Raw genomic sequence first — 12,936 nt, 5'->3', positions numbered from 1 at the left:
CCAGTACTCTTTCCTGCCATGGCAGGGGGTCGGACTAGATGATCTGCTCAGGTCCCTTCTGACCCTAGAAACTATGAAACTGACATTCCAAAAAGCAAGTGAACAGACATTTGCTTTTGATTCTGGATATGAAGCCACTTGCCTGCAGTGGCCTAGGCCAGAAGTGGGGGGAGGGGAGGGTGGTCTCTAGAGCAGTGGTCTCCAAACTGTTTTGATTGCGCATCCCTATCAGTAAAAAATGTTTGAGCATGCACCCCCAACATATGTATATTTATATGAATAGAAATAGAAGTTCTAGTATTTTCTTCCCGTGCCCCAATGGATTGTCTTGCGCATCCCACTTTGGAGACTACTGCTCTAGAGCATGCATTCCTGCTCAACTGAAGCAGGCAGCTTGGGGCAAGGCTAGCCTGAAAGGGGGCAGAGGGGTTTGTAGGGGTGTGTAAAGCATCCTGGGATGCTGGGACTATAAATTAACTGATTTAGGTTAAATGGATTTATAGAACTTGTCCCAGGTCCCTTCCAGCTTCAAGTTAAGTCTAATACTATATCTATCCAGGTTTATCTTTAACTGGTTTTGTCCATTTTGAAAGATGTTTATGTGCTGTTGTGTTACAGATGTGAACGAGTTTGTGATCACTTATACTAGTTTATATGGAATTTTTATCCCTAGCCTCACAGTATAGGAGGTTCTATGAGAGAGAATATAGTACATCTGTTCTTCAAGTTTCCTTTTAACAGGATTGTATAAAAAAACATTTTCAGCTTGTTAAGAAAAAAAACTGAGTTGCTTGAAAGTATAATTCATTTAGCAGTAGCAGTTTAAAAATAAACCCCTTCTACTATCCTTCTGCCATGACTACAAAATAAAAACCTGAGGATTGAGCCTGAGCACATTTCAGACCATTGAGAATGCTGCAAGAGCCCATATTCTATATAGATTTTCAGGGCTTCTTTTTGGCCATCTTAGGCATGTGTCTTCAGCATGCTGGTTTCTGACAAGACTGTACACAGACATTATTCTTTTGAGAGTATGATCATCAGGAGTCTCTGTCCTAGTAGTATTATCTATTTTATTTTATAACCTACATGTCTTTTTTTTTTTCCTTGTGAATAAAATACTCCTCCTAATTCTGCATTGTTAAATTGCTTGAAACAGGTGGGGTTTATAGACTACATTGTTCATCCTCTGTGGGAGACATGGGCAGATCTTGTACACCCTGATGCCCAGGACATCTTAGACACACTGGAGGACAATCGAGAATGGTACCAGAGCACAATCCCTCAGAGTCCCTCTCCTGCACCTGATGAACAGGAAGAGGGTAGGCAGGGCCAAACTGAAAAATTCCAGTTTGAACTAACATTGGAAGAAGATGGTGAGTCAGATACAGAAAAGGACAGTGGAAGTCAAGTGGAAGAAGATACCAGCTGCAGTGACTCCAAGACTCTTTGCACCCAGGACTCAGAGTCCACTGAAATTCCTCTTGATGAGCAAGTCGGGGAAGAAGTGGAAGAGGAGGAGAGCCAGACAGAACCTTGTGTAGTAGAGGAAGATCATTCTCCTGACACGTAACAGTGTGAAGACTGAATCTCTCGCTCTCAATCTCTCTGTCTCTCTCTCTCTCTTTTTTAAAAATTAGAAAATTGTTTTCCAAAGTGCATGTCATATGCTACAACCATGGTCACACCTCACCATCATCTGCCAGAATGCTCGTCGATCAAAACTGACCTTGATTACTCTGTATGGCACTCAGGAATATTGTAACCAGATTCTTCACCTCCATGGCATCAGAGAACAAGGGGGAAAACATCCATAAACAGCATATTAATAAGATCTCCACTTGGCAGATTTGACTTAGTAGAGAGAGCAAGGCTATTCTTGAAGCATTTCAGAGGAGTACTGACTGCCAGCAGAAGGCTGGTATGCGTTGGGAAGTTTAGTTTAGTTTTGTTTTGTTTTGTTTTCTTTCACAAGCAAAGCATTGAGTAACATTCATCATCACCATTATAAGAAAACAGCCAGAGAATGAACTGTGGTTCCTAATGGAAAGCAAATGCACATGCATAATGGGACACAACATGAATGAATCTGTTACCAATAGGAAGATGAGCTGTGGAAATTGCATAATTTTCTAATTTCAAGTCTTCCTGATACATAAACTGAAAAAGTGTGGCCCAGTGGGTTGCACTGACCTCTGCATTTTGTATAATATGTAAAACAGAGATCTTTTGTAGAGCTTACTTTTATTATTAAATGTATTGAGGTATTATATTTAAAGACAAAAACACTTTCACAACTTCATCTGCCACCAGTTATTTTTTTCTCCGAAGAGTAACTTGCAAGTTTTCAGTATAGATCTGTGCTACACTGGATTATACCTAATACTTTTGCACCTTTGGTTTTCATAGTAATGATTTGAGCTGTAAAAATCCATTATTTTATATACCAGTGACTTCCAATGAGTACTTTTGTATAGGTTGCAGGAAACCCTTTCAATATGATTATATTTACCTTTTTGTTTTGTTTTAATTATCATTTTCCCAGACATACAACAAAAATCTGCATTGAGCTCTTGTCCTCACAGTGGACCCAATCCTGCATGGACTGTCCCTTGCTTATGCGTATAGGCTTTACACACATGCATAGTTCCATGGAATTCAGCGGGACTTCCAGGGCTTTGCAAGAAGAGTGGGCCCATGTACTCTGAGAAGTGAAACACCTTTTTATATACACACAATTCTCCCATTTCCTCAACTCATTCCATTAAAACATCATTTGAGGCCATTTTTGGCTGCAAGCTGTAGAATGCTAACCAAAAACAGCCTAATACAATGTATGGAATATTTGTTTAGGCAAAAAATTGTAATCTCTCCTGTTCTGTCTCCCTTAATACCTTTTTATCTGTGTCGGTAGTTTGGGCAGTGACTGCTGTCTAACAAGACCACGTGTTTACCTCAGAAGTATGTATTTCCTAAAAATAATCATGAGCGCATTTTTTTTATAACTCTATCTTTGTATATTACTTTACAGTCTCAAAATGTTTTCACCCTTGGTCCACACGGCATTCACAAGATCCTACTTTTAAGTCTGATTAGTACTGAAGCCTTCAGTGTCTTGAAAGGGAAAAGAGAGTATCAAGTCCCATTTGTCAGTATCCAGACCTACTAAAAAGTCATGTAAAGCAAGAAAGAAGTGTCCTCTTTTAGTTGACTCTTCATTAAGAAAGTAGTTTTGGTGATAGAAGTTGGGAAATAGTTGCCTAGAGCAGTTGATTCCCTGTGTGTCAGATTCTAGTAGGACAGGGTAATGCTGACTTTTGAACTAAATGAAATGGAAACAGCATTTATTTCCCTTGCTTGAATTTGGTTGACCCAGTGGAAATGTAGGATATGAATAAGGGTTAATACCCATAAAGCATAGGGTAAAAACTCATTTTAAACAACAAGCTAATGGTTCAGCGTTCAAGTGCATTTTGTGTTTTTCTGTATCCAGCTCATAGGGTTATTCCCCTTTTATCCCTGAAATGGTGTTAGCACAGAACATACTAAAGGGAGATTGAAAATGAAAAATCTTACTGTAGTAGCAATCTTAGGTTCATTTCTGTCCTTTGTCATTTCTCCTTGAATGTTCTACCATCTAAAAATCATTTCAATCCCCAAGAGTGCCTGGAATTTTAATAATTAAAAAAGCAATATAAATTCCAAAAATCAGTATAAACCTGAAAGGGTTTTACATCTGCACTAATTGAAAATAAAGAAACTTAAAGAAAATACCACCATATTTGAAAAATATACCCACATACATGGACAATCAAATAGTAGAAAAAGACATCGTATCTTAGAGCCAGGGAACTAATGCACTGTACAATCTTTTTCTTTGCCAAAGTGTGTTTTAGCATTGCACACGGCTTTAAAAACAATATAATTTACAAGTGGCTTTGTGTGTTCTAAATATTTTTGCCATATGAAAATGCAACGAGTTGGGTACTGAATGGGGAAAAAAAGAAAAACCCATGTTTGCTTATAACAGTACACTTTAGCTTGCAAGTTACTGTATTCAGTAATGCTGTGTTTGGTTGTTTTGATTGTTTTTGTGTCATTGTTAAAAATAACGATGAGAGAATATAGGTAGAACAAATTGTATTCAGCAGTTTAAAAAACTTGAATGAAAAGGATTTTACAGAAAGTTTGAAACTTCTTTTAAATGCATTATTTATTTTATTTTGTGCCATGCATTTTTCTCACCAAATGACCTTACCTGTAATACAGTCTTGTTTGTCTCTGTTTACAACCATGTATTTATTGTAATGTACATACTGTAATGTTAATTGTAAATTATCGGTTCTTATTATAACATCATCCTTGATAGGGTGGTGTTGCTATATTTGGAAACTCTTGGTGAGAGAATGAATATTGTGTATACATACTCCTTGTACATTTTTTTTTCTCCTGTAATATATTCTATGTCACCTTAGAGCTTGTTTATGGAAGATTCAAGAAAAAACTATAAAATACATAACGATATATAAATAAAAAAGCTGCAGGTCTTTGGTCCCAGGGCTGTGCCTTAACTTTAAACAATATTTTCTTCTGTTTTGCTGCATTTGAAAGTAAGGTAGCTGTGGGGCTAGGGCTGGGCATTTCTACCATACTTGCAATTGTTGATTGATTGGGTAACTGGCATATGCTAGTATGTACAACACGCCAAACTACTGTTATTCATGACCCCACTGGAAATTCACATTTTTTTCTGTACCCATGATAGTATAACAGTATTGTCTACCTGATTGTTTTTTGTCCATGTCTGGAGGCTATAGTCAGGGATTATTATAGCCATGTTCAATTTTATTAAATTAACACTGTCATTTGCAATGGCAGTATACAAATGGACTGTACATCTCACATTTCTGCTAAGTCATTTGGCACTTACATGGGAAAAATAAATAATCTGGATTCAAGAATTGTAATTTATATGTATTAGTTTTACAATTGTCTTTAATATTCCTTCCTTCCGTAGTACTAAGAAAGGGGGTACAGGATACCACTCTAAAAACATAATTCATAGAGGAGGGCAAGAAATGCTTTCCAACACTAATATTAGTGTTACAAGCAGCCAAAGTTTTCCTTTAGTATAGATATAGGTAAGGCTTTGTACAGTTGCCTATAGTTAGATGCACTGTCTGTAGGATGATTCTAAACCATTAGATCTTTTAATAACACTAGTATTAGTTTTGCAGAATTGGACTCATTAAAGCATCTCTAGCCTTTTAAACATCTCAGTTGCTGTAGACCAGGTAGAACCCTTGATAGTAATTCACTAGCTAGTACTACATATACCTTTTCTCCATTCTATTAATGCCCAGCCCTTGTAGCATGTGACTGTTCAGTGAAAGGAGAGATTCTTTTTCAAGGAAAAACAGAGCCTCCTTTTTGACACAAACTGTAGATTTTAGCAGCCCTGGCCCAAAGGAATTTGATTGCTTTTGTTTTAAATAGTATAAAAGGGACACTATACCAACAGAAATCCTGAACAATTTTTGTTATTGTTTTAATTTGGTTTTTCCTTTGGGTATGTCTTGAGAGTGGCAACATGTGTGAACATTGCAAATGATGATTCTTTCAATGGTTTCTTAGCCACTCTTACAGCCTATGGGATAGTACTGTACATCGATACCTTCATATGAAATTTTTATATGCAATGGAAATAAAAGCATGGGTTGATTCTGCCTAGGTACTGTACTTGATTTTCTTTTGTGACTAAAATATATTTCACCTAGGAAATGCCATTGGAAACAATATAAAGCACAGCAGTGTGCCAGAAGGATTCCATGACCTCATAGCATTTATATGTGGCAAGAAGTAAATTTGGTCAGTAACGGATTAGTCCATCACCAGCAACATTCCCTAAAGAGACTAATCCACTAAGGTGCTAAACATATCCCAAGGGTCAGGCTTCATCTTGACTCTGTGAAGGTTTTGCCATTTAGCTCAGAGTGAGTTGGAGCCAATCCTGAGGAAAAGGACTTTGTGTAGAGGGCTCTGGGAACTTTTTCTTTCCTTAGTGGAGATGATCAATAAATATATAACAGGAAAAGGAAATCCCCTAGTTATATATTCACCTGGTCTAAGAGGAAGATAACATGATGGTAGTTTTAATGAAACTATTGATCAAAAACTAAAGTGTACTTTGCTTAGGAAGAAATGTAGCTCTTGATCTTTAATGTGACCACAGTTATCTGATTCTTAGTGCTCGTATTGGTACAAACCTTCCAGTGTCCTTTGTAACTTGTTGTGTTGTTTTGTTGACCAAACTCTCATTGACTTCGATTCTTTTGCTTAAGGAAAAACATTGGCCATCATTTATACTTGCATATTCCAGCAAGAATTCCCAGAGGATTTGTTGGATTTATTGGTGTTACGCTTATAATGCTAAAAACGTGTCATTCTTACCAGTAAACTAGACATTACTTATTATATTGATATTAATTCCACATTTAATCTAGGAGCCCCAGTCAAGAACAGGGACCCATTGTACCTGACTAAACCAAAATCCTGCAAAGTGATTTGAACTGTGAGTGTGATCCAGGCAAGCATTTAAGCACTTGCTTAACTTAACTCTAAGCAAGATCTGAGTCAGTAGATCATTTCTTTCATTTTGTCTTTCATTCGCTGGATTGGAGCTACAGTGGCACTTTTAGGCAAAGAAAGGATTGAGATTTGAATAGCTTACAAGCTAAATAAAAGGCAGGAGGAAGAAAATACGATATCCCCATTTTCCAGGTAAGGAACTAGGAAACGGGCCATAAATAACTTGACCAGACTCACAAAGAAATCATGTTTCCTGAAAGGTTCTTTCAAGTGTTAAAGATGTAGTATGACAAAAGGTGTTCATTAGGTGTGTTAACCCTGTCAAGCACAAGTGTTAGACTTACTAGAAAGAGATGGGAAAGAGTTTTTTTTTTAAAGTCATTCTTCAGTTCGGGGCCTTTCTTCCACAAGGAGAAATCTTGCCTTATTCTGGATGGAATGCAAGGCATGCTGATTTACAGTAGTATAAAATTCTCCTTATTAAATAAGAGAACTAGGTCAAAATGGACTCCTCCAGTTGCTACTGCAGGAGCTGAGTGTAGAAGTATAGTGCTAGAAGAGACTTCAAGTGTCATGTAGTCCAACTCATCCTCCTGCTCCCATTCCCTCCTTCCTCTCTTCATCCCATGCACAAATGCATGATTCACCAAGTTCTGAAACTGATGACTGTTTGCCATTCTTAGTCAAGTAATCTGTATAGGATTATTTTGTCAGGGGAAGCTCAGTTTGCTTCCTTGGAGGCCACTTACCTTACTGGCCATGAATAAAAACAAAAGTGACCACTGCTAATGTACAGAGAGTTGGCTGGATGACAAACCTAGTTTCTCTTTCAGCTGAGTGATTTTTGCCATGTTAAAAAAACCTCAAATATGCAACAATACCTTTAGCAAGGCTTAAAGGAAAATCCCTAGATTCCTGTTGGTACCAGCTGTCTGAGAAAGCTGCAAAAGTAACTAGGTAGAGGACTGGGGGGGAAACTACGAGCAAAATCTAGTTGGAATGAATACAAACCAATGCCATCATGAATAGTTTCATAGCTAAAATGCTAACAGGGGACTCGAGAGGAGTGGACTTGGGTCCTACTCTGCCAGACTTCTTTCTTTGTTGCAGTACCCCTTTTGTAAAATTGTACTTTCCTCCTGCACAGTCACGCAGAGAATTTGAGGGGACCCCAAAGGTCTTCTAGTTAAATCCCCTGCTCAGATGCAGGATTCACTGCTCCTAAAACCCCCTGAAAATGGTAGGCCTGTGGATGCTATGTAACAAAGGCCAGGTAATTAAAGCAACAGCAGAAGCACTCTAATACAGAATAAAATAGGATGTCCAAAGTTCAAAATATTGATATTTGGTACTGAGACCTCAGTTACAAGCATGCAAATGAGAGGTACAGAAAGATGCTAATAAACACTCCATGAATAATGGTATTACCATGTGCATGAAATATATTTAGATAGGCAGAAGGAAAGAATATTAGATAGAAGCCTCCTATATCTGAATAGTGCAGATGGACCCAAATTAGTACTATCCCACCAGCTTTTGTAAGTGGAAGTGACATTGCATACAAACCAAGAGCTCAAAATTTCTACATTTTACTCTTCCATTTTAGACTAGAGAACTCCTATTTCATGCTTAATATTGTGTCTGCAGATCACATTATTTCCAGCATGGGCTTGGATTTTGAGCATATAAGGATGTGCACTGGCTTGTAGCTGAGAGAAACAGGTAAGATAAGTGCAAGGAATGCTGGCATAGAATAAAGAACACACTGCTAAAATTAATGTAAGTACCTGCACCAAAGACACTTTACTGTGCAGTAAACTTTGGTACTTATGAGTAAAGTTGTTACCTGCAAATGCAAATAGCAAATTTACTTGTGTAGTTAAGTTCAGGGCATCATCTTGCTGTGCCCCTGTACTAGGCACTGCAGGCAGCTGACCAGGCCCAGCAGCATGGGAAGAACCATGCAGAGCCCAGAGAGCTGGCATAGGTCTCCTGATAGCATCATCATTGACACCACACCCTGCCACCTGGGGCCCCAACTGCTCGATGGAGGAGACTGGTGACCTTGTGGCACTGTGGGGGCAAGGTGGAGATACAATGACAGTTCACGTGGGGCAGGCACTCCAACATGCCCATGCTTCTGCATCTGCCTGACAGCCCTTCATAACTGGTCAGCTCAGCAGTCAAGGCCTTGTGCGCACAATGGGTTACGATCATTGACCACAAGCATTGTTTAGGGAATGCCCTTAAGTCCATGCCTTTTATGTGGTAACTGATTGAACTATTCATGCCTCAAGACCCAGGCCGCAGCCATGCTGTGTACTGCAGCATAGGTGATCTGCCCAAGTCCCTGCTCCAACCTGGCACTGGAGGTGATGTGTCACCAGGAAGGGCCTCTTGGGCTGCCAGCAGCCCATCCCGCTGAGCTCCCTGACCCCAGCGTCGACCAGCAGCCCAGGAAGCCCAGGCCAGCACCTGCCCCCACAGCTGTGCAACCGCAGCCCCAGCCATAAGGGGCAATGTTATCACTATCTGTCAACAGCAGCAGCTCATCCTGGGTGGGGGGGGAGGGGGGACAGCTGGCTGACCAGAGCACCTGCATGCCACGCCATGCCGCCCTATGAGTCTGCCAGGAGCCACATGCCAGCCTGAACTGACCAGAGCCGCAGGACATGTTGGCCCCACCCATGTGGTAAGCCCTGCACCAGGGGGAGGACCCTCCCTGCCCTGGCCTCTGCCCCCCATCCCTGCCTGCTTGGACTGCATTCTCCTGGCCTCTGGGTTCCCCCACCCCCCCTCCCAGAAAACAGGGAAGCAGGAAACAGTGCAAAACTTTATTGAGCAGCCTGTGCCCCCACAGCTAGGCAGGCATGGGTTTCTCACATGCTGAGGAACGCAACAATGCCAGCTGTATGGGCCCCTGGTACAGAGCATCTTATCTCAGAAATGTTGCAAACTATCACAAAGAGCTTTTTTCTCAAGGCTCTGCAGGCCCTGCAGCTGCACAGAGTGGGCAGTTGAAATGTGGCCTCAGGGTCACTGCTGCCCATGGTTGGGGCCCTTTGGATGCAGCAGCTCTGAAGAAGGAGGAACTCCAGGACTGGGCTAGGAGATGGACAGACATGGCAGGTCCCCCCTCACCCAGTCCCCACCTGGACCCAGACCTGCTGCTCACCCTGGCTCCATGCCAGGACCTCACACCAACCCTGCTGTCCCTGCACACCATCTGCCAGACAGAGTCACCCATGCTGGGGAAGGAGTGGCTGCTGTCACCCATGGCGGAGCTCCCTGCACAGTGGGCTTACCATGGCATACACACCGAAGGGGAAACAACCAAAGGCTAGGGTGCTGGCCGCCTGTCTCTGGGCTCTACCCCCTAGGTATCCCCAACTCATGGCCGCCCACCCACCCTGGGAGGGTGCACACACAACTACAACACTTCACTTGTAAATAGTTTGCATGGGGAAGAGGGTGTTTAGTGGTAGGTGGGTGGTGGAGGTGCTCTGTTTTTGGGAAGGAAGAGGGGAGGTGTTTGTTGTGGGGGCAATAAAGTGTTTTCCTGAGAACTGTCTGCAGTGAGCATGGTGCTGGAGATGGACAGTGGAGTGGGGTCCATGGCCAGCTGTTCAGATGGGCTACAGCAGGGAGTGCAGGAGGAGGCGGCCAGCCAGTGCCTTACACACCCAGTGCCGTGGCCCCTGCTGGCAGGTGTGCAGGTTGCCCAAGGTCTTGTTGGTGCAGGCCCACTGAGGCCAGCAGGGCTTCCACTATGGCCAGCAGAAGCCTGGGGTGCTAGTTGTTACTGCCAGGGGCAGTGGCTAGATCAGCCATGGTGCGGGGAGGCAGAGGCTGCAGCAAGAGAGCTGTGGTGTGCTGGTGCAGGGCTCTGCGTACTAGTCCTGACCAGAAAAAAGGCTGGCCAGGGAGCAGGCCTGCCTTTTAAAGATGGCTGCTATCTACTGGCAAGTGCAACCAGAGACTTGTACTCCCCCTGGGGCCCATTGCAGGGCTGCAGGAAATGGGAGCAGTTTGCTGCTAGAAGCAGCAAATTTTCTCCCATATCCCTGCATCTGTAGACACCTGCCCAGGAGTGTTCACTTAGGAGTAGTTTGTAGATGCACCTAGTAGGCAGCAGATCCAATGTCCCCAGCTTCAATTTCACAAATTCCTTGTGCTGCCAGAGCAAGATAGAAATACTTTACTAGAGACCAGGAGATGGCCCAGTGCCGTGTATGCAATTCAAAAGTACCCCTCATATGTACTGGGGGTACAACACAAACCAGTTAGGACCATATAATATATTATACTTTTTACAACATTAAATGTCAACCTTGTTTGTGTTTTATCTTTACCTGACAATCCATCAGGGGGGTTGAGTCTGAGACTAAATATAATATCTCAGTAGGAAACAGTTACCCATTAATATTAATAAAAATTAAGGCAGATTATTGAAAAATATTAAAGCATTTTCTAGCCAAAAGGCTCAAGGTCTTTTTTGTGAAAGAATCTATTTTAAGTTAAAACTTGCTCTTAATGTTTTCAGTGTTTTATTACTTGCACATGTGCTAGCACAATGAAAAGGACTCTGTTGGGTTTGAATCACAGCTAGGCAACACTGGCAATCATGTGTCAAAGTCCTTTTCTTAATGCCATCCTGTTTATCTTTTGCCTCAGAAAGGGCTTATGAGGGATTCAGCACGAGGACAGGAAATCAGGCTCAAAAGCATATTTGATCATCATATTGTTCCGTTCCACTGAACTAACTCTGTGTCACCCTGCATTAGCGTCATGTTATTAGCCATGTTTTTCTCATCTGAAATGAAAGAGAAAAGTGTAATTGTATGCATTCCTTCCCAGTTTATGAATGCAGCCCAAGTCAGTCCTGCTTTAATGCAGGGCAATGAAACTTTCAAATGGAATTGAGTACAGGATTGCTGTTTCCTGTCTCATGTCCAACACTGCCTGCCAAATAAAGGAAATGACATACAGCTCGAGCTTTAGTAAGATTCCATTTACGTTAATAAGCATGTAGTCATTTTTGTATGGGAGCCACTCTATACCCAGTTATGTTTCCTGAATGAAACTTCGGGTTCACTTCATGTACAGTCACAGGCTTAAATCTATCTATGTTGCTGGGTTGTAGATGAGAGTCACTGCTATGGATATATGTGGCTTCTCTGTTGCATACTATATTTGAGCTACTTTGAAATTATGTCACTGGTGTTTACAGTTAGCATGGGAGAGATTGTACTGAGCTTGAACTGGGGCAGTTTATTCTACAGTACAGTGACTGTACGCAACACACAAGAGACACGAGTTCTGTCCTGAACTCAAAGGCCTTAAAGTGTTGAAAGAGAAACAGTGCATCTAAATGAGCCAACATTTTCAGAACTGAATGGGGAACCTAAATGCATTTTTAAATCCCAAGACAAGTACCTTGATTGTCAGCTGTTCTGAACCTTCATTCAAGTAAGAGGACACACAGGTTCTCACAGCTCCAGAAACCAGGCTGTTTGTATTCAGTGGCTTAAACATATATTTAGTTGTGTCCCTTTACACACGCATGTTTAAAAATGTTGGCCCAAGTACTCAGTGTCTCTTGGATGTACCACAGAGCTGGGAGAGTATTGGTTCTTTAACATAAACGACATCTTTGTCAAATGATGGAGCCAGTATTTTGGTGGTGTTATTTCTATTGTGAAGAGAATGAAGCCATGCATGCATGTGCGTGTATCTTTCTCTTCCTCAGCCCTCATTTACTAGTGGAGCATGGATTCCCAATAGCACCATTTTTCCATCTCTGAAGAATGTCTCTGAACTAAATCTGTTATTCATGAGCGGATAATCTTTCCTGTAACTTATTTTAAAATTCCTGGGAATAAATAAATCAATGTGCGTCTGTTCTATTCTCTAAAATGCTGGCCTTCTGGCTTTACAATGATGGAATCATTATAGGATATGGAACATAGTGTCGGTTGTGTAGAGGAAAATGTGCCAGGCTAATGGGAAAGGAAAATTTTTCCTTTGAGCAAAGTTTGTCAGGAAATGTGTCAGAGCCTAGACAGCATCCCACTTGGACGTATTATGGATTATGTGACATTATCCCATGTGGACACAAGTTTTAAGGACTCCCAGTGTGATTCAGAATAAAAATTCCTGAACGTTACATCAAGCAATTGATCATTATAGGGGTCAGCAAACTTTATCTAGGCATTTTTTCTTTGGGAAATGCTGTCCTTCAAAGAGATGCAATGTTCCCCAGAGCTCTTCAGTGTGAAACATCCCTTAGTTAGCATATACTTCCCTTCATGTCCTACTGGCCATGGCCCTGTTTCTCTCCTTTCCTTT

The 12,936-nt window shown here is 41.5% G+C and overlaps 1 protein-coding gene across 5 annotated transcripts in view; it reads left to right on the top strand.

The window, feature by feature from the left end:
• The window catches only part of PDE4D (phosphodiesterase 4D), a 1,130,464-nt gene extending 1,124,734 nt beyond the window's left edge, over positions 1-5,730 (top strand). For all 5 annotated transcript variants that reach the window (XM_019532104.1, XM_019532105.1, XM_019532109.1 and 2 more), the window contains one exon: positions 1,160-5,730. In XM_019532104.1, the coding sequence (XP_019387649.1) occupies positions 1,160-1,573 (414 nt within the window). In that variant the 3' untranslated portion in view covers positions 1,574-5,730. The remainder of the gene's footprint in view (positions 1-1,159) is intronic.
• Positions 5,731-12,936: the final 7,206 nt, after the last annotated feature.

Source organism: Crocodylus porosus, unplaced genomic scaffold (genome assembly GCF_001723895.1).
Source record: "Crocodylus porosus isolate Cpor-Errol unplaced genomic scaffold, CroPor_comp1, whole genome shotgun sequence".
In the NCBI taxonomy this organism is placed as follows: Eukaryota; Metazoa; Chordata; order Crocodylia; family Crocodylidae; genus Crocodylus; species Crocodylus porosus.
This window is presented reverse-complemented; position numbering and strand designations above follow the sequence as displayed.